This window comes from Schistocerca piceifrons, chromosome 1 (assembly GCF_021461385.2).
Source record: "Schistocerca piceifrons isolate TAMUIC-IGC-003096 chromosome 1, iqSchPice1.1, whole genome shotgun sequence".
Classification (NCBI taxonomy): Eukaryota; Metazoa; Arthropoda; class Insecta; order Orthoptera; family Acrididae; genus Schistocerca; species Schistocerca piceifrons.
In genome coordinates, this window is record NC_060138.1 from 587,165,620 (window position 1) to 587,184,230 (window position 18,611).

General features: G+C 38.2%; 1 protein-coding gene across 2 annotated transcripts in view; it reads right to left on the reverse strand.

The window, feature by feature from the left end:
• Positions 1-583: 583 nt before the first annotated feature.
• The window catches only part of LOC124802850 (GPI mannosyltransferase 4), a 32,538-nt gene continuing 14,510 nt past the window's right edge, over positions 584-18,611 (reverse strand). The window contains exons 2-5 of one of the 2 annotated variants that reach the window (XM_047263885.1): positions 17,087-17,150; positions 5,620-6,020; positions 5,001-5,539; positions 584-1,819 (exon numbers count right to left, since the gene is read on the reverse strand). In XM_047263885.1, coding sequence (XP_047119841.1) covers positions 925-1,819; positions 5,001-5,539; positions 5,620-6,020; positions 17,087-17,114 — 1,863 coding nt within the window. In that variant the 5' untranslated portion in view covers positions 17,115-17,150 and the 3' untranslated portion in view covers positions 584-924. The remainder of the gene's footprint in view (positions 1,820-5,000; positions 5,540-5,619; positions 6,021-17,086; positions 17,151-18,611) is intronic. The other variant, XM_047263875.1, reaches the window with a different exon arrangement.

Consider the following 18,611-nt stretch of genomic DNA (forward strand, 5'->3'; position numbering starts at 1 on the left):
GACAAGCTGTAACAATTTTTATAAGAAAATATATAAAAATACACAGTCTAGCAAAGTGACACTAAACCACAAATAAATCACTTTTAAGGCAAAGTAATAGATTTATGAGCCAAAATAGAAAAAAAAAAATTCGAATTTCACAATCTCTAATCTGTGGCTCAATGAATTTAGAAGTGCAATGTATACAGCATATAAAATGACTTCAATTTTTTCCTAGATAGAAGAAAATAAACTTTTTAAATTAATTTCTTATTATTTATTTATCTTCTCGGTTGTGAAAATTGCCCCAGTTCAAATGTTACTGATTTCAATGCCACAGTGTGCTACCTCCAGGCACACACGTGGGCCAATCAGTGTATGGCTGCTACATAAACTATCTGATAAGAGTGTGTGAGGAAACTGTTGATCCACCCATGTATCAACATATCAAATACACTTCAACTGACTGATCCCTAACCCCCCCCTCCACCCCCCCCCCCACCCTCACCACCCACCCTCCCCAAAAAAATTGTAGCGTAGGAATTAGTAACTTTTATACTGGGAAACAATAAATATAGCCAAGTGTTTACTTTCTTTCATGATGTTCTAAACAACTGTATCTCCACCATCATCCAGCATTAAAACAGCTATGAGACTTTGTAATTGAGTTTATTTACAATAAAAGAACTCACACTCACATTTGGAAGGAAGCAATAACAAGTTTCTGATAACATGTGGAGTCAAATAAAGCACAAACTTCCTAATTTCATCCATTCTTTATGTACTCGGTGCAAATGTACATATTATACAATTCACAGGCCTACAAATATATACAGCTCATTCACTTAAAAATATAAAATAGGAACTCATATTTGTCTACAAAATATCACAGAAATGAAAGTTAAATGCATTATTCACATTATTACACACCCTCTCTCCAAGTCTTTAATATGCTAAGTGTTTCATTTTGTCAATTCTTACTAGAATAAGCCCAAACTGTTGCAAAAATTTTAATATGTACTTAACAGGAGATGTATAAAAGCGTTCACTATAACAAAATCCTATTAGTTCATCGTCATATGAACACTCTGTCAAGGAGAAAACATTTGGTAATGCTTCTGTTGAAAGATGTGGATAAAAAACATCTTCAATAATAAATGACAATGGTGAGCTTTTGTTGTATGTGAGTGAGTAGAATTCTTCACTGAGGGTAGCCGGCATAGCCAAATATAAACGATAATCAAGCTTTTTAAAATGAAATCGTCTCTCACATTCTTCTAGCAGCTCATTAATTTTTAAGTACACTTCCTCTAAAGGGACGGACCCCATCTCATAGGAATAAAACTGTTTCGCTTTGCGGTATTTTAAGCCAACAGTTCTGTTATAATATGTATGGTGGGGATTATGCAACTGCAACAGAGATATTGGCAAAGAATATATGTGACTAGTTACAAGATGAATTGAAGTGAATTGTGGTTTAGACTGTAGTTCTGCTGAGAAATGTTTTAACAATGGAAAAATTCCACCCTGGTGAAGAAAACCAAAAAATATAGTCAATATTAAATTACTGAAGCACCATAATGATAGCAAAAAATTCATTTTTGAATGAGCACCAGTTGGTTTTCTCTGCACATGATGATATGGCTGCACTGTACCAGAAGTTTGATATATATGTTGTGAGTGTAGAAAAACTACAGGAAGTGTAACAGGTATTAGAAACCTTGGTTCCTGATGGGGGAAAACAGATAATGCAGCTACTGGTGTGATGAAAGAGGCTGTCATAAGACTGACAACACTTTGTATTCTTGGTAAATCAGTCCACTGCTTGAGAATTAGAGCCCTGAAACAAAAAAACAATGTACATGATTTTCAATAAAAGATAGATTCATCTATAATGTTTAAAACAGTGGCACACTTCTGATTTTGCTGCAGTGCAGTCAAAAATCGTGTTCCTTTGCAACATAAATTGCAATGCAAAGTAATTAGGTTATAGAAATTTGCTGTTAGAGTTAAGGGAAGTTGAAACGCCCTATCCCAACAATATTAAATTGAGTGACTTGGCTTCCCTGTATTTCAGGAACTACTGTAAACATTGACATGAAACTTTTACAGGACATTAAACTGTATGTTCTGAGTCTACTGAACAACAATAACTGCATTTCAGCCACTGCTTTTAGAAATACAATTTTTTAATAACACAGTTAAAATTTTGTGTAATTTTTTGTACGTTATACTAAATAATTTCAATTATACATAAAATTATGTTCTTCTTGTAGTTCAGTAGACTCAAGATATGTATGTTATTACTCCGTCAAAATTTGAATACTCTACTCAAAGTGGTTTCTGAGGTTTAGAGAAGAATACAACAGAAAATGTAAATTTTCAGGAACCGCTTCTAAAGTTTCAAAAGACTGTAACTCACTTAATATATGCTTAATTTTTTTATTTTTAGTTACTCAGAAGCACCCAGCACCATACTGTATATCATCCTCATGATCTTTTCCCCAGCTTTTTCTTCTTTTCTTCTTTCTGGACTCCTTAGCAGCCAACTGTGCTGCACACTCTGCTTTATCAATGCGAACCTTGTCCATCCATTCAAGTTTTCTGATGTAGTTCGCTCCAGGATTAATTCCTATATGCTGTAGCACTTTCACACCACCAATGTTATCATCATTAAAAGCAATAACAGCATCACTGCCCCCCTCCCACTCCCACTTTAGTGTCTTCATTCCAACAAAAAATTTTTTTTGTATGCAAGACCATATAAGATTATTGAACGACTCATTGGGATTTTGAGTCTGACCATGCAGACACTTCTTCAGTAATTCAGTATTTGCCAGGTCTCTGTAAATAGGTTTTATGATATCCATGACTGCTGCTGGGATGGAATGTTTATGGCTGTATGAACTGTTTGAGTACTGAGCATTGCAGTAATTGCACCATGAATCAGGTCCAGGAGGGCAAAGGTGGTGTACTGCTTTTTCATCAGTTGACAGTCTGTGGAAGAAGTTAGACCATACTGCCTACTTCATTTTCAACAAATCCTCAGTATTATTTCTAATGGCCATCCCATAATACTTCTGCAGTTCATAAATCAGTTTGTCTGTCAGCCTGCCTCTTACGGTTTTACCATCAGAAAGTCTCTTGTCTCTCAAACTTCGTTTCAACTTCCTCAACCTGGTGCCCATCCTCTTCTGGACATGAACAACACATTCCAGTTTTGTGATAAGCTTCTCACTGTAAGGCTGAGTGGCTACTACACTGTTGTATGCTTCTGAGTCTCCATCACCTAAGAACTTAATGTAACACACTAAAAATTTCAATAGCTGCAGAGGCCTCCATACCACCACTTGTTCCTTCATAGTTTCTGTCACAGATATGTCCTTCTTCATTCCCTGCTTTACACTTATAACAATGTTTGGTTAAAATCTGGAAATCTATTAGCTTTCCAGTATCCACAATGGTCATTGTAGCAACAGAATTGTTAGAACTGTAGCTGCACTTCTGCCAAGTGCTATCAAAAGCTACTGGTATGTCAGTCATACCATCATTTATTTCAACAGCTTCATTTGCAGCACCCTTCATTGGCTCACATGCAACAGATTCCACAGCAGGGCCAATAAATCCTGCATACTTGTCTGTTTTACAAGGTGGGCATGGCGTACTCATCACGGCACACATTGTTTCTGCTGCAGTGTGTCCTTTGCCAACAGCTCTCAATCTATAAAACCACCTAAAGTTTACTTTATCTTTACACGTACCAGAATTCGAAAATGAAGAGTATATTTACAACTAGCACAATTAATGATAAGTTTCCTGGCTAGTCCATTTGATACCTGTCTTTATGTCTGACGAGTCATCCAGGATGGTCTGGTAGATAATTCCTATTGTTTGGGCAACTGCTTTATTGGAAAGAAAACTTAAAGTGGTGGAAATCTTAACTGTCCTTTCAGAGTTAGATATGTAAAAAAAAATACTGCATACTAGGTTAAAACTAGAAGTAGCTATAATTTTCATCTGGACAGAAAATAGTAAAGTTAAAAGTTAGCAGAGTTGCACAATACCATCAAATTATAAAATAAATTATTCATAATATATAAAGACATATATACTATCTGCTGTTTCAAAACAAAACTAAAAGATTATTTACAAAATAACAGTTTTGATATGGCAGTGGAGTACCTGGATTAAAACAGATTGTCTAATGTAAGAAGTCCTGTATTAAAAGATATCTAGAAATGATAAGTAGTTAAGACTAAAAACAAACACAGAACTAGATTAAAAGAAAATTCATTGTCAATTACTGAGTAAGAAATGAATTTTAAGCTGCTAATTTTTCAATGTTGGAATGACAAGATCCATAAAATGTGAATTGTTTCATGGATTAACAAAGGAATCAATAAATGGGGTGCTCTAGGACTATGGTGCAAGTGCTTCAGCAGTAAATAACTAGTATTTTAATATTTTTTATCGCCATATTTGATATCTTATCAGCTTTAATATGTTCCTGAGAAGACTTTTTTTAATTGAGAAACCCTTCTATAAGTTTTCTAAATGCCCTTATTGCCATTCACAGATCACCTTTGATGTGTGGGCACTCTACAAAACTCCAATGTGTAGTGCAGACCAAAGAATCTAGAGATAATGTTGTCACAGATCTGATTCGTGCTTCCTGTGTGATCTCTTCTGTGTGGTAGCCAATTCTTCCGCAGATGAGCCTGAGACACTATCATGTGCATATAGCTTGAGCAGCTTACAACTGGTGAAAAGAAAAGAAAAGAAAAGAAAAAGAAAAGAGAAAAGAAAGGAAAAGAAAAAAAAGAGGGTGAGTTTATTGTGCTCAGTCAAGTTTCCTTTTCCATAACAATATTGCTTTCAAAATGGCCACATATCTTTCCCCTATAATTAAAAATTTCTGTTCAGTAATGGTTGTTTCCTTACAATATACATTTCTGTTCTAAAAACAATATTCTATAAGTGAGATATAAGTAAGGGTAAATCAAATAACAGTTTTTACTTACTTGTATATCATTTTTATGACTGTGATCATTCCGATGACCCCCAAAACATTATACAGCAGTGGAACATTGACCAACACATGAAGATATCGTGGGTGTAATCCATGTTTGGATAAGTTTGTAAAAACTGTATTATATCGTAAGAAATTCAAAGGAGTTACAACAAAATTATTCAAACTTACTTTAAATTCCTGAATTTCACTATTTGTCAAATATCCATAGTAATATGAATCAGTTATTATGTAAAAAATAATCCCAGGTATGCAAGATAAAATAAAGACAAGCATACGGAGATGAAATTGTACAAAACCAACACTTTTTGATCCAAGACCTCTATGAAGCCAAAAGAAAACAGGCGGAATGGCAAATGCAATAAATGTTGGTCGATTAAATACTCCTATAACAACCACTGTCGCAACAGCAAAACAACAACTAAAAGAATGACTTGGTAAGGAGTTTATCAATTTATAGAGTTTTGTCCTGGTTACTGGTGAATCAGCCTTGTTGTATTTTTCTCTGAGATATTCATCACGATGAATGACCTGAAGACAATACTTGTTATTAATAAAATTTAATTACAGGTAGACTAAAATAAATAATGAAAAATCAGTGTGTCCCTTACCTGCTCTGAAAATGACATACAGTCAACAACTAAACATAAAAGAACAGACACCAAAACCATTTCCATCATATTCGAGAATGTTCTTGTTCCAAAGACTAGGATAACAAAAGAACTTGCATGTACAATGAGTCTCACTCTATAATTTTGACCATAACATTTGCAGATGTGATATAAACAATAATCAGTAATAAATGACAAGGCACAACAAGTTAAACGAGGTAGAACTAACAATGTATATGGAGTCTGCACTTCAGCACCAGTCCAATACTTTGCATAAGGTGCAACAAACTTCAAGAATTTTAATGGCAGTCCTACACAAACATATGGCAGCACAACACTTCTAATTGGGAATGTTGTATTAAACTCCCAAGGCCTAGAAACATCAGTATTAAAAACATCACCTGAAAGAGGAAAGAAAACAATCATGTAATTTAGATCAAAATTTTATCAGTTTTAGCTGGACAACACAAAAGATACTCTTAGAAGGCCCTACTATATAACTAAGAACAATGAAATACACTGAGGTGACAAAAGCCATGGGATACCTCCTAATATCATGTTGACCTCCTTTTGCCCACCGTAGTGCAGCAACTCATTGCTTCAACAAATTGTTGCAAGTCCCCTGAGGAAATATTGAGCCTTACTGCTCCTATAGCAGTCCATAATTGTGGAAGTGTTGCCAGTGCAGGATTTTTAGTATGAACTGACCCTTCGATTAAATCCCGTAAATGTTCAATGGAATTCACGTTAGACAATCTGGGTGGCCACATCACTCACTCAAATTGTCCAGAATGTTCATCACACCAATAGCGAACAATTGTGCCTGGCGACATGACATCGTTGTTTGGGATGTTTGCAAATGATCTCCAAGTAGCGGAACATAACCATATCCAGCCAATGACTGGTTCACTTGAACCAGATGACCCAATTCATTCCATATAATCTCAACCTACACCATTATGGAGCTACCACCAGCTAGCATAGTGCCCTGTTGACAACTTGGGTCCATGATTTTGTGAGATCTGCACCACACCTGAAGCCTACCATCAGCTCTTACCATCTGAAATTGGGACTCATTTGACCACCCCTTGGTTTTGCAGTTGTCTAGGGTCCAACCAAGAGAGGCATTGCAGATGATGTCATGTTGTTAGTAAAAGCTTTTGTGTTGGTTATCTGCTGCCATAGACCATTAATGCCAAATTTCTCTGCACTGTCCTAATGGATATGTCTGTCATATGTCCCATATTGATTTCTGCGGTTATTTCGTGCAATGTTGCTTGGCTGTCAGCACTGACAACTCTACGCAAACGCTGCTGCTCTCGGTTGTTAGTTGAAGGCTGTTGGCCACTGCTTTGTCCATGGTGAGAGATAATGACCGAAATTTGGTATTCTCGGCACTCTCTTGACACATCTCTCAGAATACTGAATTCCCTAATGATTTCCAAAATGGAATGTCCCATGTGTCTAGCTGCAACTACCATTCTGCATTCAAAGTCTGTTAATTCCCGTCGTGCAGCCATAAGCACATTGAAAACCTTTTCACATGAATCATCTGAGTAAAAATGACAGCTCCATCAATACACTACCCTTTTATACCTTGTGTACACAAAACTACTGCCATTTGTATTCCTACATATCACTATCCCATGACTTGTCACCTCTGAGTAAGATGTCAATATAAAGCAATGAGATAGGTAAAGCTCAACCAGAAAGCTGGTGGCCCTGTTGGAGGTGCTATGTCCTTGCCTTCCTCAAACCTTTGAACTGACTTAGCTAGACAGTTACGAGGTGTGATAAAAAAGTAACAGGATTTTTTTTTTAAATTTCATGGGTGTTATACATTCAATTTTCTTTTTTTATCTTGTTGGTACACATGTTCCTGATTTATGTTTGATTTTTCAGCTGTTTTGAATATTTAGTTTATTGTTGACAGTTGTACAGGTTATACATGTTTTTAAGTTCTCAGTGAATTTTTACTTACAAAAAAGATGGATCAAAGAATCTGCATTAAATTTTGCTTGAAAAATTGAATAAAGTGCAGCCGCCCCATTCAAAATGTTGACTATCGCTCCTGGTCAATCTACTATAAATAAGATAAGACTTTACGAGTTGTGTAAACATTTCAAAGAGAGTTGAGGGATGTTCAAGACGACTGCCTTAGCTCATCAAGTACTGATAACAATGTGGAAGACGTAAGGAAAATGGTTCTAGAAAATTGCCGAATCACCGTCAGAGAGGTTGATGATGATGTCGGCATTTCTTTGGCTCATGCCAAGCAATTTCTTGATGTTTTGGGGGTGAAATGGGTAGCAGCGAAGTTTGTTCCAAAAGTGTTGAATTTCAACCAAAAATGATGCCACATAGATATTGCTCAGGAACTGCTGAATTAAGTTGACAATGATCCGTAACTTTTAAAGAAGATTATAACAGGTGACAAAACATGTATGAATCCAAACTGAGGCCCAATTATCCCAATGGAACCTGCCATAAGAGCTGAGACTGGGGGGTGGGGGGGTCAGGGTGGAGGGAATTACAAGTTCGACCATATGTGTAACTTCTTCTCACTGTTATCTTTGACTACTATGGGATAGTGCATCATGAGTTCCTGCCTTATGGTCATATGATCAATAAGGAATATTATCTGGAAATTACGCATCATTTGCATGAAGCAATCTGAAGAGAATCACCAGAATTAGGGCAAAACTACTTGTGGAAATTGCTTCATGATAATGTACCAGGTCACACGTCAATGTTCATGCAAGATTTTTTGGCAGAAAACAAAACTGCTGTGTTCCCTCAACCACTATATTCACCAGGCATGGCTCCCTGTAACTTCTTTCTATTCCCAATGCCGAAGAGAACCATGAGAGGATGTCGTTTTGCCACCAGTGATGAGATAAAAATAGAATCGCTGAAGGAGCTGAACACCATAACGGAAAGTGAGTTCCAGAAGTGCTTCCAAGATCAGAAAATGCACTGGTACAATTATTATATCTGAGGAGGATTACTTTGAAGTGGACAAAGTTACTGTTGATGAATAAATAATGATTCTTAAAAAAAAAAAAAAAAAAAAAAAAAAATTCTTTTGCTTCTGGATCACACCTCATATATGAGAACAACAGTTTAATGTGGCTTCTGAACCATGTTGCAACTTGTCATTTGTCACATTAACGACCATTGCCAAAGGATGAAAGAATTGTTAAGTGACTTGGAATAGAACCTGAGACCTTTGAATCCATAGCACAGCACTTAACCACTGATTCACTGAACCACACTAGTAACAAGATACTGATATACTAGCAGGGTGCTTCTCTTGCATCCTGGAGGAACAGTTTGGCAGATTACGAATCAATATTTAGTTTACAAAGACAAGCAATAGAGGGGCCACACAACAAAATGATAAACTTTCAAAAGTCCAAAACAAATCTTAATTATTTTTTGTTGTGAAAAGGAAGGAGGATATAAGCAGTAGTAATGCTATTTGTGTCAAAACACTTTAAAGCATCATATTCATTTTGCTACCTACAAGTTTAAATTTATAAGAAAAAGGAATTCTATGTTCCTCAACAGATGGAAATAGAAACATTGATCTAGCTGTGAATCTCAATCAGTTGCGCGAGTCTAAAATCAAGATGGTGGACATATCTTTGAACTGTGGAGGCAGGTTATTAAGCAATACTAGAAGTTTGGGAAAGTTGCTGCTGTTCAAAAACTATGGAGTAATGACTATGGAACTTATTCACCTAAAAGACGAAAATTACAATTATATGTGCAGCTGATGCAAAGGACAAGCTTGAAAAAGAAGCACTCCTAAATAGTGAAAATGCAAACAAATACCTATTACAAAACAACCTTTTTATAAATCAGTCTAAAACAATGCCTATAATGTTCCAAACCAGTGTGAAATGTATAATGCTAATATTAAATTAAATAGTGAAAGCAAACAATGGAAAATCTAGGATGGCATGTAACAATATAATGGAAAGGATAATTGCTACATATAATATACCAGAGATGCTGAGTTGCAGAAAGGCACAACAAAAGGATTGTCGGAAAGTTAGCTTTCAGCCAACAAGGCCTTTGTCAAAAATAGACAGTATCCAAACACACACACACACACACACACACACACACACACATACACACACACACACACACACATATGCAAATGCAACACACACACACATGATCACAGATTCTGGCAGCTGGAGCCATACTGCGAGCAGCACGGCATAATGAGAGAGGCAACTGGGTGGGAGTAAGGAGGAGGCTGGGGCAGGGAAGGGGAAGGATAGCAGGACAGGGGTGGGGGACAGCGAAGTACTGCTGGTAACATGCAGCGATGAGGTGGAGAGTGGGGCAGCTAGGTGCACTCGGGAGGTTAGATGTAAAGTGTGGGAGAGAGAGGGGGGAGGGGCAGCTAGTAGAAAATGAGAGAAGAAAAATATTGGGTGCATTGGTGGAATGAGGGCTCTGTAGTGCTGGAATGGGAACAGAGAAGGTGCTAGATGGGTAAGGACAATGAGTAATGCAGGTTGAGGCCAGGAGAGTTATGGGAGCATAGGGTATATTGCAGGGAAAGTTCCCACCTGCGCAGTTCAGAAAAGCTGTTGTTGGTGGTACAGGTTGTGAAACAGTCATTAAAATGAAGGATGCCATGTTGGGCAGCGTGCTCAGTGACATGGTGGTCCAGTTGTTTCTTGGCCACAGTTTGTTGGTGTCAATTCATGTGGACAGACAGCTTGTTGGTTGTCATGCTCATGTAGAAAGTGGCACAGTTGTTGCAGTTTACCTTGTAGAGCACATTACTGGTTTCCCATAGAGCCCAGCCTTTGAAGGGGTTGGTGATGTTTCGTGATAGGACTGGAGTGGGAGGATGTATGGGACAGGTCTTCCATCTAGGTCTATTACAGGGATATGAGCCATGAGGCAAGGGGCTGGGAGCAGGGGTCGTGTAGGGATGGATGAGAATATTGTGTAGGTTTGATGAGTGGCAAAATACCATTGTGGGAGGAATGGGAAGTACAGTGGGTAGGACATTTTTCAGTTCTGGGCATGGCAAGAGGTAGTCAAAAACCTGGCAGAGAATGCAATTCAGTTGCTTCAGTCCTGGGTGGTACTGAGTCACAAGGGGAATGCTCCTGTGTGGCCAGATGATGGGTTTTTTGGAAGTGTTAGGTGACTGGAAAGATAAGTCATGGGAGATCTGTTTTTGAACAAGTTTGGGAGGGTTATTACGATCTGTAGAGGCCTCAGTAACAGCCTCAGTATATTTCCAGAGGGACAGCTTGTCGCTTGAGATGCAAAGGCCACGGGTGGCTAGGCTGTATGGAGGGAACTTCTTGGTATGGAATGGTTGGCAGCTGTTTGAGTGGAGGTATTGCTGGCAGTTGGTAGCTTTGACGTGGATAGAGCAACTAATATAGCCATCTTTGAGGTGGAGGTCACCATCAAGAAAAACCTCGATGGGTTGAGTTGGTCCAGATGAAGAGAATGGGGGAGAAGATGTTGAGTTTTTGGAGGAATGTGGATAGGGTGTCCTCACCCTTGATCCAAATCATGAAGATGTCATCAGTGAATTTGAACCAGGAGAAAGGTTTGGGATTATGGGTGTTTAGAAATAATTTCTCTTGATGGCCCATGATTAAGTTAGCATAGGATGGTGCCATGCAGGTGCCCACAGCCGTAACCTAGATTTTTAAAATTTTTATTTTTTATTATTTTTTTGAGTAATCTCTTTGAAGGAGAAGTAATTATGGATGAGGATATAGTTGGTCATGGCAACTAGGACAGAGGTGGTTGGTTTGGAATCTGTTGGTCATTGGGAGAGATAATGCTCAATAGCGGTAACACCGAGGGCATTATGGATGTTAGTATAAAGGGAGATGGCATCAATAGTGACAAGCAACACACTGTGTGGTAAAGTAACAGGAACTGTGGAGAAGCAGTAGAGGAAATGGTTGATATCTTTTAAGTAGGAATGTAGGTTGTGGGTAATAGGCTGAAGGTGTTGGTCTACAAGAGCAGAGATCTTCTTAGTGGGAGCACAATAACAGGCCACAATGAGACATTCTGGCTGGTTGGATTTATGGACTTAAGCAAGCATGCATAAGATAGGAGTGCGGGGAATGGTAGGGGCAGGGCGAGAGATGGACTTTTGAGAAAGGTTCTGGGATGGCCCTAAGGATTTTAGGAGAGACTGGAAATCCTGCTGGATTTCTGGAATGGGGCCACTGTGGCACGGTTTGTAGGTGGATGAATTTGACACCTGGCAGTATCCTTCAGCCAGCTAATCTTGGGGGTTCAAAATCATAGTGGTGGAGTCTTTGTCAGAAGATAAGATTATAAGATTAAGATCAGTTTTTAGGTGGTGGATTGTAGATTTTCTGTGGATATAATGTTAGTTTGCACGTTGAAGGATTTCTGGGATGATGGTGAGGCAAGATTTGAGGTTACGAAATTCTGGAAAGTTAACAGTGGGTGATTTGGGGGCAGTGGGGGTGGATCATGGTTGGATGGAAGAATGAACTGAGTCGGGCAGGGTTCCACATTTGTCTCTGGTTGAGTCTGACTGATAGGGTTGGTGGTGAAAAACTGCTTCCACTGTAGGGACCGGGGGAAGGTCTTTAACAAGTCCCACATGGTTGAACCTTAGGGGAGGGGGAGGGGGGGGGGGGGGCAAAAGGTGAGGCCTTTGGAGAGGACTGATACTTCTGCAGGGCTAAGGCTTTGGGAGGAAAGGTCCATGACTGCGTTTAGAGTCTGTTTAGGTACTGGATTCTGTGTGGTGGTGGGTGGGAGATTTGGAGGATGGGGTAAATGTAGTAGGTCTGCGAGACATGGTTTGTCGGTTATGAGGGGATATGGGGCAGGTTTGGGGGTTGTAACAGAGATGGTGGACAGTGGTACTCCCAGGCAGGAATAGGAAGAGAACAAGTTGGAGAATTTTTTGAGGTGGCATTGTGCATGTTGCTCTAGTTCCAGGAGAGCAAGAGTTTCAATGAGTGTTATGAGATCCAGCAATTTGGGATTGCATAACAGGGGAATTTAACGAATTGAGAGAAGGTATTGCAAGGAGGTTTGGGCCTGATTGATATGGTTATGCAAGACTGTAATGGTGAGGGCTAAGGACTGGCAGAATCAGAACAGATGGAAGTCACTGTGGAAGGAAGGATGGCAGCCAGAGATGGGTAATTTGATGGTAAGGCCATTTGGGCAGATTCCATGCATCAAGCAACAACACAGGAACAATATGTGGGACTGAGTTCTGGCTAAGGGACAGAAACTTTTCTGTACTTATGCAAGTGGAAGACGAAAGGTGGAAAGAACGCGTAAAGATGTGTAAATAACATAGAATGATGCCCAAAAATTTTTGCAAAAACACACAGAAACAAGGGAAAAATCATGAAAAGGAAGAAACATGTGAAATAAGGAGAAACAAGATGAAATTTGAGGGAGTAGGCCGATAGTGAATGGGAAAAACCAACAGAAATTAGTCCAAAGTCACAACAGATCAAATGAAAAATAAAAAATATTTGTAATGTAGGTAGCAGGTCTGTAGGTGGATAAGTGTCAAAAGAGGGGATGACAGAAGTGACTAGATTATGTGAAATTAGTAGGTGTGGACTGAAATAGAGGGGGGAAGGACTGGGGTATGGGGAGGGCTTGGTAGGACACAGGGAGAGCGATCAATATGAATTTATGATATCGGCAGGTGTAAAGTGGGACATAAGATGCTGCATTGTCAAAATATACCAAGGATCACACTGAAACCTTTGCAGATTGTAATTACCCTTTCAACCTTGCACAAGAACAAATCTCCCATGCTTTATCTTTCCAGTCACCCAAAACTTCCCAAAACCCCACCGTCCACCTACAGAGGAGCATTCCCCTCGTGACTGGGCACCATCCAGGACTGGAGCAACTGAATTACATTCTTCGCCAGGGTTTCAACAACCTCTTGCCAGAAATGAGAAATGTTCTATCCAATGTCCTTCCCATCCCTACACAACCCCTGCTCCCAACCCCTTGCCTCATGGCTCATGTCCCTGTAATAGCCTGGATGGAAGACCTGTCCCATACATCCTCCCACCGCCACCTGATCTACAAACTAAGCTGCAACCACTGTGCTGCTTTCTACATGGGCATGACAACCAACAAGCTGTCTGTTCTGATAATTGACCATCTACAAACTGTTGCCAAGAAACAACTGTATCACCCTGTTGCTGAGCACGCTGCCCAATACGATGTCCTTCATTTTAATGACTGCTTCACAGTCCATGGCATCTGAATACTTCCCACCAACAAAGCTCTTCTGAGCTGCACAGGTGGGAACTCTTCTTGCAATATATCCTACATTCCAACCCTCCTGGCCTCAATGTGGCCTCAAGGCCTTGTTGGCCAACTTTTTGACAGTCTTTTTGTTGTGCCTTACTGTGACTCAGCGTATCCGTTATATGGTGGTAGCAACTATCCTTTTCATTATATTCTTAAATTAAATAGTAAGGCAATTAAAGAAGTATGCAACATAACATTTCTAGTAACTATTATAGATAACCATTTGTTGTGGGAGGAGTACATAGATGTACCGTGTACAAACACAAATACACAGATTTTCCTCATGTGCAAAATGGCAAAAGTTGTGGATGACAAAATTCACAGGACAGTGTACTATGGACTGTGTTCCCACAACTGTCTTATTCAATTCATATACGGGGAAGTGCACAGAATGGCTACTTAAAAAAGAGTATTTAAAATTTAGAAAAGAGCAGTGAGATATGTAGCCAAAATACCAGCCACAGAAACTTGTACACAAGTTTTGTAAATCATAATATTATGACAGTGTACTCACTGCATATAACTGAAACCACACTTCATCATCTTCGCTACATGGTGAGTAGCAACTTTGCTTTTCATAATATTAGAGCATTATGGCATTGAGAGTAAGTGATAAACACCTCCTAAATAAAGATGTACATGGCCATGCAACAAGAAGAAAGGAAAATTACTACACAATGTAGAGTAATCTCAAATTGAAAATGAGTGCTCCAGATGAAGCAGGGAAAAGATTTTAAGTGTTACCAAAATCAACCAAGAAAGTGAAGGAATTAATTAATTTAAAAATTGTTTAAAAGTGTATTGTACAGAGAAATGTATATACAGTAAGAGTAAGTATTAAATAACAAAATAAATATTAGCTATTGCATTGTAACAGAAAATACGTAACAACCTCATATGTGCCTATAAAATGTAATCCTGTTTTTTTTTCTGTACATTTATTGTCGGCCTATACATAAAATTGTATGATGCACCCTAAACTCACAACCAAAAATTATCAGCTAGAGCTAGATACATCCACCAACTTGTTTTTAGTTCACTTAGTTCAATTCATTGATCAGTATGGACTGCAAAAGAAAATCAAACCTCGGTCCTCCAATATGTAAAGGAGAGCTTTACAGAAAGACACAAATGTAAAACTTGCAAAGAAGTCAACACAAAACTTAAAAAGAAGTCCGCTCCATCATCTGACAATGGGCTCAGGCTCAAAACTAGTAATGACATAACAAAATCATTTCAAGAAAACTTGTGGCTCATTGCACTATTTCATACAGTGTAATTTATGAGAACAGCTGTGGTGTTACCGCACCATAATGGGTAAGGGAACAAACAATAATAGCAACAGAATAAAATATGCTGATCTAAATAAACTATTCTGCAATATTTTCGAGAGGCTTTGAAAAGATTACATAGAAATTGGGTAAGAGAAACAACTGAAAACACAAGAAAAGAATTGAGAAAGTCACATCAGGTAGATACCACATTTCATCAATTAATATGGCAGACAGTACAAAACAAGAGATATAAAACTGTACAAGCATTTGAAGATTTCTTTAAATGTTTTTAGAGTTCAAGATATGACTCACAAAAACAGATGAAAATAATAACATTTCAGAAGTAAGCTAAATCATATATATACACCAAGTCCAAGTACAAAGTAAGAACTAACATCATTTGATACAAACAGTTACAGATGGAGGAAAAATAAAACAAAGGATTTTGCAAAATCATGAACAGAATGTCTGCACAGGAACACACTGTCTCAAAACTGAAAAAATATTGTTACTGTTGTACTTAAAAAAAATCTTCACAGTATAAATTCTGTCAGTAGCTCTTTAACACTTTCCAAACTTCACCGAAGCTCTCCTGGATACCTACTGGGACTGGCTCTCCTGGGAGAAAGGATACTTTGAAGCATTTCTCATGAAAGGCAGGGTTCCACGGTAGAGTCCTGGTTCTGGGTACAGTTTTAATCTGCCAATAAGTCTCAACAGTCCATTATTCTGCTGTTAATGAAATACCTTAAATTAAGTATTGTGTATATTTGCTATTACCATTGCCACTATGCTCTGGAAATTGTTCCATTCGAATGGTGTACTCACGAGCAGTAAAGTTTGGAAACTGGTAGTAGTGGGCTTTCGTGACAGATGTACTAACTCGTGAACTTATGCTATGAAATCTGATCTTATATTGTGTTATTCATATGTCCTATAACACGCTGATCATGTGATTAACCACTAGCACCTAGACCCTAAGAACAAATATTGGCCAGAAAGCAGATTTTTGTGAAGCATTTGTATAAGCAATAATTCTTTGTGTGCATGCAAATCTATAGCAAACTCAGATTAGTCTCTTGTCAGTAAAAAACTGAAGCACTGGGTTTAGACATAGCCAACAAAATAGAACAAATTGCTAACAGAACTGTCATCCACTACCTTCACAGAGATGGGATGTCAAGGAAGAAACCTCTTGAGATTGTGGTCTCATTGGAGATATGTGATTCTTTATATAATGCAATAGAAAGTTTTAGCTGAATTCAAACATAGCCATAAGGAGTTCTAACATTACTGATGTTAACAATGATTAACTCCAATAAGACTGATGATACCATGGAGAAAAAGGATGAAACAGTAATAATCAACTATCAATTGCGGGGTAAGAACTACAGTTTATGTATTGAGGAAATACCACAAGCACATTCACCAAACCCTAGTGAGGTTTCAGACTTCCTTGAAAAAGTTTAATACTGTACTGCCTCAACTGGACTGAACTGATGTCTGTAAGCGGTTCAAAGAAAGGAAGGAATATAAGAAATTAACATCCTTTCAGCAATGAAGTCATTAGAGACAGAGCACAAACTTGGCTTGAGGAAGTATACAGATGAAATCAGCTGTGTGCTTTACAAGGATCCATGCTCGCATTCACTCCAAATCACAGAAAACCTAAATCTGGATAGCCAGAGGGGGATTTGAACCACTGTCCTCCCTAATATAAATATAAGGTCTTACCACTATGTCACCTTGATCAGCATGCAAGCCATTAAAGATGACAAATTAAAATTGAGTTCATTGATACCAAACTGGCTGTAAATTTCAACACAGGCATAGTAAATACTTGAAACTTCACACACCATCTGCAAGGGAGGTCATGGCACTCATCTTTTGAGCTGTTATGATGTGTTGTTGGTTGAGTTCCTGCAAAATAATGAAAGTTTGACAGGAGTTACAACTGAGCAAAATATGAGGTGTCAAATAAAAAGGGAGGAATGTTAAGAGAGGGTCTCCTGTTGCTACCTGTTACAAATGCTGCAGTGCACACATCAGATGAACCATATTTTTAAGCACATCTGCTTCCACAAAGTTCCCTTGGGTGTTGTGTGTAGCATTGCAGTATATGCTGCAGATACTCCCAATTCCTCTTATACATTATTCCACTGGGTTACTGGCAGGATGGTGTGACAAATGGATATTAGCCATGACTGTCTTTTACATCTTTCTAATGTATCAACATAAACTTAGGCTCATTATCTGTGCTCTCTACAGTTTGGGAAATAGTGTTTTACCATTCTTGCATAAACTACGGCACACTCTGCCCTCAAGTGGGTACAATACCTTGAATTCTGAAAGTACATCTAGTACTAATAGAATGTAACAAAATATGCTTCTCAAGTTTGGTAATGGCACAAATAAGCTGACACACACTGCTTCAAGTATATCGTTGAGCCTAATGCTCAGCATCTGTTGTTGGCTAGACCTGTAGCTAGATTTTCCCTCTGACATCAGTCACAGGACCTAATGCATTCTTGCACAAGCTTGGTCATCCCATAGAAATGTGGAGACTCACTATGTTTGGTACATGCATTTCTTATAAACTACAAGAACATAACTCAAATCAAATACATTGATGAACTCCTGAATGTATTTCTTCAAATAACATGTCACACAATGATCTGAATTCTCCGCTTCCTTACACAACAACACATCACGCCATTGCACATCTTCTAGACACATTGAAGTTTAAATTATTTTCTTGTAGTATGGGTCCTCAGCTTCTATAAACCTGTTAATGGATTTCATCTTGCTTTCAGCTATTGGAACTTTATTTTATGATTGCAATTTTGGCATTAAATGATTTTCAAGCATCTACAAAACATAATAGAACATAATGAGAAAAAATTACACCAAGGTTAACAGAAGGTACAACCCGTTTTGTAGTTTAATGACATTTGTGTACTGTACTTTCAAGATTTTAATATACAAGTTTATGTCAGACAGAGATTACAACACAATACACAGGATTAATTCATCAGAGTAAATGTCTAAAACAGTTGAGAAATTTTTTATTTCTGAGGTCTGTTTGTTCATTGAATACGTACTGTGGCTGTTCTCTGAAGGTGCTATAAATTTCAGTTTCTTCCAGAATGTCCATCGCTACCCTGTGTAGTGCCTTTAAGGATTTCTCGATGCAGTTGGTATTATGATTATTTTTTCTTAGCTGTGCACTAAATGAAGACTTCCAGTTCTCACATATGTCTGTGTACACACTGAATTTGGTGGAGAAACATTTATTGTTTGCCCCACATAGAAATTTTCACATTCACTGCGTTTCATTTTATGTCACTGATTGTGTAAATGGTTTTTGTTTTTAGGTTGTGA